General features: G+C 44.7%; 1 protein-coding gene across 5 annotated transcripts in view; it reads left to right on the plus strand.

The window, feature by feature from the left end:
• The window catches only part of DGCR2 (DiGeorge syndrome critical region gene 2), a 99,343-nt gene that overhangs the window by 37,111 nt on the left and 50,085 nt on the right, over positions 1-12,147 (plus strand). For all 5 annotated transcript variants that reach the window (XM_027859412.1, XM_027859414.1, XM_027859411.1 and 2 more), the window contains 2 exons: positions 3,316-3,438; positions 10,150-10,272. In XM_027859412.1, the coding sequence (XP_027715213.1) occupies positions 3,316-3,438; positions 10,150-10,272 (246 nt within the window). The remainder of the gene's footprint in view (positions 1-3,315; positions 3,439-10,149; positions 10,273-12,147) is intronic.

Consider the following 12,147-nt stretch of genomic DNA (forward strand, 5'->3'; position numbering starts at 1 on the left):
CATAGTTCCAAATTGTTGAGCACTTTTTCTTATGTCTGTTGATAGCTTGGATTTCTTCCTCTGAGAACTTGCACTGAGGACCTTCATCGTACATAAACTTTCCTCGAGTTGTCTGCTCATTCCTCTACTTTATGTTTATAAGTTATTAGTTTTGGCTTCAGAAACAGTGTGGCTTAATGAATAGAATGCTGGGAATGGAGTCCCGAAGGTTTGGATTCACATCTAGCCTCACACATGTGCTAACCACATGAAACTGCAGAGATCACTGGCCCACGTCTTCCTAGGCCTTATCTCCTAAGTCCTACATGGGTTGGAGTCTGCCTTTGTGGGAATTCCCAAGCCTGCGGTGGCCATTGCCGCTGCTGAACTCATGAAGTCCTTTGAGTAATTTAGGCATCATTTATTTTCAGATAGTCCTACTATTTCCTTTGACCATTTTCTGTTTCGTTTGCAGCATTTACATTTTTTTTTTTATTTTGTTGATTTTTCTGTTCTTAGGATCCCAGAACTACAGAATTTCAGCTGTAGAAGGAATGTCAGAATCTGTTTAGGCTAATTCATCCCTGGGGAGTATCCCATCACCACCTGTCCAACAAATGGTCCCCTAGCCTCTGTTGGAAGACTTTTTTTTTATGTTTTTAGGCAGTTGGGGTTAAGTGACTTGCCCAGGGTCACACAGCTAGTAAGTGTCAAGTGTTTGGTCTGAGGTTGGATTTGAACTCAGGTCCTTCTGACTTCAGGGCCATTGCTGTATCCATTGAGCCACCTAGCTGCCCCTGTTGGAAGACTTCTAATGAGGGAGAGCCCTTTGCTTCCCTTCCTGTTCCATGTCAATTTTGGATATGGGGATACAAAGTCAATCAGTCAGTTAGTCAGTTGGCAGGCATTTATTAAGTACTTATTATGTGCCAGACACTAGGAATACCAGAACAGATGCAAACATGATCCCTGCTCTCAAACACCTCACATTCGAGTAGGGGAGACTGCATAAAATAACTCTGTCCATGTGAAGTTTATACAATGGAAATGGAAGGAAACCACAGGGGAAGGGGCAACCAGAAGAGATCTCCTGCGAGGTAGAGGTGAAGGAGAGCACGGCTGGCATGGAGGACAGCAGGGGCAAAGATGTCGAGGCTGGACGTAGAGTGACTTGTGTGAGGAACAGGAAGGTGGCCATGAGGTTGGCTCATAGAGTGGATGGAAGGGGGAGAAGTATAAGGAGGCTGGAAAGGTAGGAAGGGCTTTAAATGCCATGTTTGATCGTCCCTTTTTTCGTTTTCCTCTTCCACAGTCCAACTAACCCTCCCATCTGTTGTGTTCTGTTCCCTTCCTGGCCCAGCTCATTCTGAGCACGCGTCCTCCAGATGTTCTTTGTGCTGAACTAGGCCATGAGGGCTTTGGATCCCTCCTCTGTTTCTGGCCCTTGCTTCCAAGCTTCTGGACACATCTGAGCTGGTTGTGGACTCCTGTCTCTGTTTCTTCAGATTTCATTCTTATGAGGTTTCCTGTCCGTGCTGGGGTGACTTTGCCTCGGAATGTTAGTCTCTGGGATTCTACCTGCCCTTGCTGTGAACCTTTTGAAATGTGCTCTCCTAGCCCCTGTTGTGTATGTCAGAAATGCTGGCCTTTCTTCTCCTCTGTCACAGATTCTGTTGGGGGAAGGGTGTGGGTACGGGTCGAGGTAGGAAAGAGGTGAATACTCTACTCCTTTCAGGGCCTCCATCCTCTCTGTCCAAGAAGAGTGGAGCTTCTGCCTGTGGTGAAGATAAGATAGAGAATGAGATTTCCCCTTGGTGCCTTCCCTCCCTTTTTAAACTATAGTCCAGGTCTCCCACCCCATCCAACCCCATACATTGTCTTTGAAAGCCGGGCTGTCCTTTCATATCAGAATGCGGTTACTGTTTAATCTTAAATATGTGATCAGTTTGTAGGCCACATTTCCTTTGAACTCTATACCATGCATCCAGTGGTAGGGAGAATCAAAGATGGAGAGTCTAGAGTGGTTTTGACTTGCCTGAGTTCATAACATTTGCAAGACCTCTGCATGGCCCTTAACCCACCATGTGCCTGCCTCCATTCGGATTTATTGACTAGGAACGTCAGTTCAGAAATAAGTGGTTTTTTTTTTAAATACAACTGAAAATTGTTTCCTGTGTCTTTATACTGCAGTTTGTTCATCATTTATGGTATTTAATTCAGCCTGCATATTCATTCAGCAACCGTTTATGAAAAGCCTGCCGTCCATGCCCAGAGCACTGTGGCTGGCACTAACTGAATGAAACAAAGTTTAGATAAGAGAAGTCCGTGTTCCCGTGGAGTTTACAGCCCAACATCACAGAAATGTGATAGGAGCATACTAAAGTGAAGTATTGTGTGAGATGGGGGGGCTCTAATTCTCCTTCAGTATTTTAAGTGACCACTGGTATAGCTTACCTCCATGCCTTAGACCAGTTTTTAAGTTGCCGCTGGGAAAAAAAAAATTTACCTGCCTTTTTTTTGATGAGCCTCTTAAATGAGAATGGTTCTTGGTACTGCCTTTCATTAGCCTTACCCACCTGGAAATTATGTTCTGATGGCTAAGCCTTGGAGACCCAAAGCTCATCTGCAAGTCACAAGATGGTATTCAAGGAAGTCTCGAGTGCCAGACTCTGGTTTTATTCTGAATGATACTTCTTTTCACCTCCATCAACTTTGTATTTTTACTAAAGCCTTGTCACTTTTTCTTTATAAGTACATTCATTAATCTATGTCCTTCTGGAGTTCTAGGAATGAGGATGTGATTCATTGGCTTTGTAGCCTTAGAGGAGAAATGGGAAGGAAATAGAATGGAGGAAGGAATTGTCAGTGAGTTACCTGAAAAGAATTATTTGATTCCCTATTGAAAAGGACCGGCAAGTTACCCAGTCCTTTCTTATCCTTCCCAAGCTTTCAGTTCTACCGAAATTGTATTACTTTCCCCAAAGCTCTGTCTCCATCTCCTGTCTCAGGCATCCTCTCAGGCCATCCAAATGCTTGATGTGCCCTCCATCTTGAACGCTACCTCCCATAAGACTTTTCTTTCTCCAGGCTCAGCTCAGGGGTCACGTCCTCATCCATGAAGGGTGGACGTGGTGAGTTCCCCACTAGAAAGTAGGCTTTTTGAGGTATCCCCAGCACCTGTAGCTTAATAACTGTTTTTGAATTGATTAAGCCAGACTTAATCTGTTCCATTGTGTTCCATCTTGGAGTAGTCAGTCAGCCAAGCAGCTGTCTTTGCATGGGACACATCAGGTTGTCTCCACTGCCTTAATTATTTTGCAAACTTGTGTCTTGTAGAATTGCGGTGCAACCCAGGCCAATTTGCTTGTCGCAGTGGTGCCATCCAGTGTATCCCCCTCTCCTGGCAATGTGACGGCAGGGGGACCTGCGAAGATGAGAGTGACGAGGTTGGCTGTCCAGGTGAGTGATGAGAACACTGGACAAACCTAGAAATGTGGGCCGTGGTCCTGCCGAGTGCCCGGACGTGACTGGATGCGCAGTTACTCTGTACTTTGGATTTTAGAGTTAATAATATTCTTGGATACTAACTTGCCAACAACAGAATGGGGATGCCCCGATAAAACTACAACATCCGAAGTAGTTACATAGTTTTAACCAAGTAACTTTAACAATTTATTTACTGTGTTCTTTTCTGACTCAGAATATGCTACCCAGGGGTTAGTGAGCTTTCCTTTTTTTTTAATCGCTATTTTGTTTTCAATCAATAAACATCTACCTTTTTAAAATTTTCAATGCAACTTTCTCTTCATAATCTGAAAATAAAGTATACTGGTTATTAACTATAAACTAGTAACTCTTGCCCCAACTCTAATCCCTTTGCTTCTACTTGAGAAATAAAGAAAAACAAACCCTGTTACAAACATGTAGTCAGTAAAAATAAATTTCCATATTGGCTGTGACCAGAAAAACGTATGTTTCATTCTACACTCTTGAGTTCTCTGTTTATCAAGCAGGTGGGGAGACTTTTTCGTCATTAGTACTCTAGAATTGTGGTTGGGCATTACTCATCACACTGGTCAGAGTTCTTAATTCTGTCAAAGTTCTTTGCCTTTGCCATACTGATGTCATTGAATAAATTATTCTCCTGATTCTGTTCACTTCCCTCTGTATCAGTTCATATGAGTCTTCCTAGGTTTCTCTGAAACCATCTTCCTTATCATTTCTAGCACAGTAGTGTTCCATCACATTTACATATCGTAGTTTGTTCATCCTTTCCCCAGTTTAGAGGCGTCCCCTCAGATTCCCATTCTTTGCCACCTCAGAAATTGCTGCTATAAATATTTTTATACATCTTTAGAATTTGTTTTGTTTAGTACTAATCCCTCTCTTAATCTTCTTGTTCACTTGTGTCTGACTCTTTGTGACCCCATTGGGGGCTTTCTTGTCAGACACTGGTTTGCCATTTCCTTTTCCAGCCCATTTTATACATGAGGAACTAAGGCAAACAGAGTTAAGTGACTTGCCCAGGGTCACACAGCTAGTAAGTGTCTGAGGCCAGATTTGAACTCATGAAGATGAGTTTTCCTGACTCTAGGCCTGGTGCTCTGTGCACTATGGCACCACCTAGCTGCCCCTCTCTTAATCTGCTCTTATTTTAATTCCCCCTTCTTCCTTCTCTCCTTTGACTCCTATTTCTCTGTTGAATGAAATGTATTTCTGTACTGTTCTCTGTACATGTGTGCATTTTTCCTTCATTTGATCAGTTCAGATGAGAGTCAGCTGCCCCTCCCAGGGGAGATAATTGTCTCGCGTGGTACACCCCCCCCCAATATATTCCTCTTCCTCTTTCTCTCCATTCTTTTCTTAAGATCATCAAGGTAGTGAGCTTTCCATCCCTGGCTCTTCCAGGCACAGTCTTTAGCCTGGATGACCTCTTGTGGGGGTATTTAAAAAACCTTAGGTTATTACACGTCTCTGTACCCTGGTATTAGGCCATCACAGGAAATGCCATTGCTTAAGACTGATGAAAGAGATAGATGGTACAGGAAGACAGGCAGAAGGCAGACCGTGGTATTGCCTCCATTCTGGGTTACATCACAGAGCTGATATCCCTTCATGGTGTGTTCCCCAGTTACACTAAGGGCCCTCCCAGGCCTCAGCTCATCCTGGGACTGACCTTGGGCTCTCAGAGACTCTCCCAGGACACAGACGAGCTCTGCAGACAAGCTCAGTTATGGACCCAGCCACATAGGCCATGGTATGGGAACTCATCAAGCTCAGGAGTGGCCACTGGCTGGTAAATTGTTTTGGCCACAGCAACTTATTGAAATAGTCTGTTAAGCCTGTATCCAAACAGGTATCTAGCAAGCATTAAACACACACCTCTTGGAGGTGAGTTTTTCCTTTGTGAAATGAGATGGGGAGTACATGATTTCTGAGACTCCCCGAAGCTCTCGGATCTGACCCTGCCTTTTCTCCCATGGCTGGAAGGTCTGCTCTAATGCCCCCTGAGATCCTGGAGCAGGGAGGCCCCTAAGCAGCGGCCTAATTCCATCTTGTTTTGAGTTCTTTGGATGATCTGGGCATGGATTTTGTAAGTCAATTAATATTTTTTTCTATTTATTATTTATTGTAAAAATTCTTTTCTTTTTAAATTTTGAGTTCCAAATTCTCTCTCTCCTTCCTACCCCTTCCCCCACTATTGAGAAGGCAAGCAGTATGATGTTAATTATACATGTACAGTCATGCAAAACATTTCCATGTTAGCCATATTGGAAAAAAAAGGCAAGAAAAATAAAGGGAGAACGTGATAGGTCAGTTTCCATTTAGAGTTCATCAGTTCTCTCTCTGGCGATGGAGAGCGTTTTCCTGCACGGGTCCTTCAGCATTGTCTTGGATTGTTGCGTTGATCAGAGTAGCCAAGTCTTTCACAGCTGACAGTCATTACAATATTACTATTGCTGTGCTCAGTGATCTCCCGGTTCTTCTCACTTCACTTTGCATCAGTTCATATAGATCTTGCCAGGTTTTTTCTGAAACCACTCCCTTTGTCTTTTCTTATAGCACAATGGTATTCCATCACAATCATAGACCATAGCTTATTCAGCCCCACTGGATGGGCATCCCCTCAATTTCCAATTCTTTGCCTCCACAAAAAAAAGCTGTTAGAAGTATTTCTGTACAAATAGGAGCTTTGCCTTTTTCTTTGATCTCTATGGGGTACAGGCCTAGTAGTGATACTGCTGGCTCAAAGGGTATGCCTAGTTTTATAGCCTTTTAGGCCTGGTTCCAAATCGTTCTCTAGAAGGGTTGGACCAGTTCACCACTCCATTAACAGTTCACTAATGTCCCTATTTTTCCCTCGTCCTCTCCAGCATTTTTCATTTCTGATAGGTGTGAGGTGGTAGCTCAGAGCTGTTTTAATTTGCCTCTTTCTAATCAATAGTGATCTAGAGTATTTTTTTCATGTGACTCTAGCTAGCTTTGATATCTCCTTCTGAAAACTGCCTGGCTATATCCTTTGACTGTTTATCAATTGGGGAATTGTTTTTTTTTTAAATAAATTTGGCTTGGTTCTATACTCAGTATATATTTGAGAAATAAGGCCTTCATCAGAGAAACTTGCTGTAAAAATTTTTGGTGTTCCTTCATTGTCTGTGGTATTTTAGCCAAATATCAAATACCATCGTGCTGCTGCTGCCGCAGAGAGTTGGCTTCTAAGCCTGGGCTGGCTGGCTAATTCATGCAGCTGCCCACTAGGCCTTCTCACCGGATCTGTCCACAGGATTGTTGTACCTAAAGTGCCCTGTAAACTTTTAAAATATTTGAAAATTTCCCCCCAACTATATGTAAAAACAATTTTTAACATTCGTTTTTAAAAATTTTGAGTTCTAAATTCTTCTTCCTTCCCCTCCCCCCTCATTGAGAAGGCAGGCATTTTGCTATAGGTCATACATGTGCAGTCATGTAAAATATATTTCCGTAGTAGTCATGTTATGAAAGAAAACAGACCAAAAAAAAACCCACAAAATTTTTTTTTTTAAAAGTATGCCTCACTCTGTATTCAGGCTCTCCAAGTTCTTTCTCTGGAAGTGGACAGCGCTTTTCATCATAAGTCCTTTGGAATTGTCTTAGATCATTGTGTTGCTGAGAATGCCTGAGTCATTCACAATTGCTCATCTTGTAATATTGCTGTTCCTGAGTCCAATGTCCTTCTGTTTCTGCTCCCTTCACTTTGCATCAGTTCATGTAAGATTTCCCAGGTTTTTCTGAAGCCATCTCACGTGTCATTTCTTGTAGCACAGCTGTATTCCGTCACAGTCACATACCACACCTTGTTCAGCCATCCCCTCATTTCCAATTCTTCACCACGCCTGCAAACTGTAAAATGCATCTGGGCCTTCGTTATTCTGTTCCCTGTATGTGTGTATGTGTTGTTGCTGTTTTTTTAATGAATTCCATTTAACCATAAGTTCTTTCTCCATTATCTTATTAAAAGATTTCCCCATTTTTCCAAATACTGCAAACAGTTCCTTTTCTCAGCAATATTTTCTTCTTCAGGAACCTTCCCACTTGGCCAATGGAATGTCACAGAAAGTGTATACATCTGCAGGGGTCATGGACTGGAAAAGCATTGGTAAATTCTGGGCAAGAGGATGAAGTCGTGAGGGTCACGGTTGCCATGGAATCACAGGCGTTAGACCCCTGAGTTCAGAGGGCATCTAGCTCAATCCCTGAATTTTCCCAGGACTCCTGGATGCGTGTTGCTCCAAGCCCTTCTTGGACACCTCTCTGTTTTGGACCCATGCTGACTGACTGTACCCTCTCCTGTATCACCTGTGTATATTGTTCATTGAGAAAGGATTAAGGAGATTGTCCAGCCAGGCTGCGTTGGAAAAACAATTTTAAAACCTAAGCCCTTGTGGCGCTACATCATTGCTCTGGGGAGAGAACCCTTAACCTGTTATGTTCTCTCCTAGTGTGTGAACCACGAGAACTGTGGTTGTAAATACGATCTTTGTAATTCAGTTCCTTGAGAGCTCAATTTTGTTATTCCTGTTTTCTAGAGGAGGAAACAGAAGGCTCTTGCTGCCTTTCCTGTAATCACATTTAACAAGATTTTGGCAGTTTGCATTGCAGCAGAGACCCTCCATGTTCCTGCTGCTGCCTCCTCTGTCTTTCCCTCCCCAGTGGACACCGCGCCCATCGAGTTGGGAACGGCAGTTTCCATCACTCATCACCAGGAAATAATGGCAGACCTCCCATGGAGGTCATTGCCATGGAATTCAGACTTGGAATGGCCCTCTGAGATCACTGTTAATGACTCTTGTACTCGCCCCCGCCCCTCCAACAAAAGAGCCCCTGAATCCTCTAGAGTCTGGCCCATAAGTGGCTGGTCAGCCTCTGGCTCTGAGCAACAGTGACTCATTTTGCTGAAGAGGAGGCTGAGGCCCAGAGAGGTCAGGTGACTTGTCCAGAGTCCCACAGCTAAAGAGTGTCAGAGCTTGAAGTCTCAACTTCAAGGTCAATGCCCTTTCATCTGCATCACACTGTCTAGGCAGGATAGCCTAGATGGCATCCTTTCTTCCTCATGTGGCTCCCCTCCTGCAAAGATTGAGCTGTCCCCTTCCTGAGCCTTCTACATCACTCTTCCCCCTCCTTCCTGCATTTGAAGTCTTGTCCTCCAGCGGGTTCAGCCCCATTGTCCAAGGCCCTCTTGAAGGCTTTCCTGATTCTTCATGATGGAAGTTTCCATCCCTTCCTTGGGTCTCAGATGGAACTTTGTGTTGTTTTGGGTGTGTGCCTCTAATCTGTCCTGCCTCTCCCTCCAGCATGGATTGTTTGCCTGTCGTAAGCCTCGGCTTGGGCTATTGAAAGGAATGTGTTTTGTGGCCAGAGAATGGCTGTCTAGAGATGGGAGCGGCTCTTTGTTATTTCTTGGGTATTTCACTGGTTCTGCAATATACCTCGGTGCCATCCCCTTCTTCTTGTCCCCTGTGGTTCTTGGGCCTGTTCTTTTTTTCCCCCGTTTTTAAAAATGCTCTTTAAAAAAATCACAGTTATTTCCTGATATACTCATTAAACTTTACCTTTTCACTGATAAAAATGGTTATGCAAAACTGACTGATGAAGCCACTAAACCTAATGATACTTACTAAATTCCACGCCTGTAGGCCTCTACCTTTCCAGGCTAGAGATTTCTAGGAGGCATAGTTGTGGAGGGAGGGCATTCCAGGCATGGGGACAGGCTGTGCAAAGATACGGTGATGGGAAGTGGACTATGTGTGAGGGATAGCATGTGGGTCAGTGATGAGGGAGGGGAGTGTTAAGTCTAGGAAGGTGGTCTGGAGCCAGTTTGTGAAGGGCATCAGTGAGTGTCAAAGAGACAAGATCAGATTTGGGCGTAGACGCAGTGGGTAACCTTGAGAGTCAGCCCTGTGCTTTATAAAGGAAGGGCGCTTTGGGATCCAGGCGTAAGATGGATGGGAGAAGGGAGAGACTGGAGGTAGGGAGACCAGTTAAGAGGCTGCTCGAGTTGTCCAGGTGAGGCTAAGAAGGCTTAACCTCCAACTTTTCACCTGTACTACAGCATGTACCCTTCCCAGGTGACTTTATGATACTTTGTGACAAAGGTGCTTAATAAAAATAGGCATAAATTTATTAAGCTCTTGGCCTGGGGATTCACTCCCGAAATCTGAGTCCACCTCTGCCTCTTTTCTTCTAAAGGAATACAACATATATTAGGGAGTGGTGGGCGGCCCAGGAATGGAGCTTCTGGTCCGATGAGGGGAGCCACAGGGCAGTAGGAGGGCTTGCCCTTTCCTGGAGCAGTGGCACTATTGTTAGGCTGTCTGGTGCCTAGGGCATGAGCTGGAAGGGGGTGCATGGGGCAGCAGGGGAGATTGCAAGATGCCCGTGCTGAGCAGGCCCCAGAATCCTTCTTGGAAGCCTGTTGGAGGGTAGCCCTAGTGCCCTTAGCAGGCTGACCGACATTTAATAAAAGCTTGTTGATTTTGACTGATATTGGCTTATAATAAAAAGTGTTAAAATGGTGTCTGTCGCCAATTAATTCTTGAACTCTTCTATCGTTTGACATTCTGAAGCATTTTAGGTAAACTTCAAAAAGCATACATCATTCTGTGGTTATTAGACATTTTATTTTACTTCTAGATGTGCCTGGGGACCAACGTTCTTATCATGGAAAGGAGGCCATGGATTCACGGCCCAGTCGTGGAAGAGGAGACACAACTCGCTTCCACACAGTGAATGTAGCGCAGCCCGTCCGCTTTAGCAGTAAGTTGTAGACTTGTGATGGTCTTTGTTTATGACACCTTCCTGCTGGATCAGACACCCGGTGGTTTTGGCTAGACAAAATGATAATTTTCATAGATGTCAGTCCTGTAAGCAGGATTGTGCCAAATTCTAAGTATGTTCTGGTAGGGGTTGAGTTTTTTTTTTTTTTTCTTAAGCCTAATTAGTAATGTAGAGAGACAGCCTAACACAGGAGATAGAGCACAGCCTTTGGAGTCAGGAAGACCTGGGTTTTCAAGTCACTCCTCTGATGCCTACTGGTATGTGACTCCTGGCAAGTCACTTAACTGACTCTCAGTCCTCCAGACAGCTCCTTTATTATGAATATGACAGACATCAAGAAACGCAAACATTTCCCTGCACAAAGGAGAGCAGGTTGGCCTATGAAGCCATGCGTCCCAGGCCATGCTTTTGAGACTGATTTGCAGGACGCCTGCTGACCTCTTCTGGTAAGCAGGAGTTTCTTCCCCAGAAGTTCCCTCCACGAGGGAAGTCCTGGGTCTGGATCATGGTCATTGAGAAAAGGAAACAGTGGTCACTGAGAGCAAGCCTGTTCCGCTCCTTTAAAGACAGTTCCACCCAGATCAGCATGGCCTTGTTTGACAGGCTGCCTAGACTGGCACATCAGAGGAAGACGGTGGGCCTGTTACCTACATGCAAAGCGTTTGACAGCCTCTTGCTCTCCTTGTGGATGAGATGAGATGTCGGCTAACGGCGGATTCAGAACTGGCTGAAGAATTCACTCAGAGGAGTCGTTAGTGCTCTGTGTCAGCTTGGCAGAAGGTCTCTAGTGGGGGACCCCATGGCTCAGTGTTTGATATCCTCATAACTTGGAAATAGAGGGGACATGCTTTTCAGATTTACAGATGACCCAGATCTGGGAAGGAGAGGCAGAAGGTTAGATGACAGGGTCAGGATCCAAAATGTTTTTGACGACCTAGAACATGGGGCCTTTTAATAGAATGTTTGGGAAGTTTTTTGGGGGGGGCGGATCTGTGATGTTAGCAGGGTGGGGAGCAGTAATTACAAGCCACAGATGAGTTGTTAATCTGCATTGGTGGGCCAAATCTAAGAAGATGAAATTGAGTAGAAATAAATAGGGGTTCCAAAAATCAACATGATGAAGCTAGGAAGAGTTGGGATGTGGTCAGGCAGCTCATTTGAAAGAGGTGAGGGGTGTTTTGTGAATTTCCAGCATGATGGTTACCAGTGGTGAGCCATGGTAGTGGCTAGTGAGATCAAAGGCTGCCTCCAGAAGGTCCTGCGCAGGGTGGGCGGGAGGGCTGTTCTCCTGGGCCCTGGTCAGAGCCCACTGTTGCTCCTGGGGTCAGGTCTGGGCAATACATTAAGGACATGGATAAGCTGGAGAGGTCCAGAGCGAAGCAGCCCGGGTGGGGAAGGAAGGGCCTCGCTCAGCACATCGTGATATGAGGATAGGAGATCTTGCGTGTGAAGAGAGGCAGACTTAGGGGGCACGTGGCAGCTGCCTTCAAGCACGGGGGGCTGTGATTTGACAGAGCCATTGGATGTGTTCTGCCATGGACCCCAGAAGGTCTCAAGAAAGGCTTTCAGAGGAGGCAGCATTTTTTTAAACTAGTAATGGTGAAATCTGAGACATATGCAGTCCTTAACATACGTTATTGTATTTGATTCAACAACTCTGTCTCTGCTGGCATTATTATCCCTATTTTATAAATATAGAAATCCGGTCCCAGAGCAGTCAGCTGTTGTCACTTAAACCAGGAAGTATGGGTGGAAGTTACTGAGAGGCAGCTTGCAACTTGACTTTGGGAAATGCCTCCTTACAGTGAGGACTGTCCCAAAGTGGCTTCCTCCCAGTCTTTTTTCTTTTTTTTT

The sequence above is a fragment of the Vombatus ursinus genome, unplaced genomic scaffold (genome assembly GCF_900497805.2).
Source record: "Vombatus ursinus unplaced genomic scaffold, bare-nosed wombat genome assembly UNPS02014167.1, whole genome shotgun sequence".
Classification (NCBI taxonomy): domain Eukaryota; kingdom Metazoa; phylum Chordata; class Mammalia; order Diprotodontia; family Vombatidae; genus Vombatus; species Vombatus ursinus.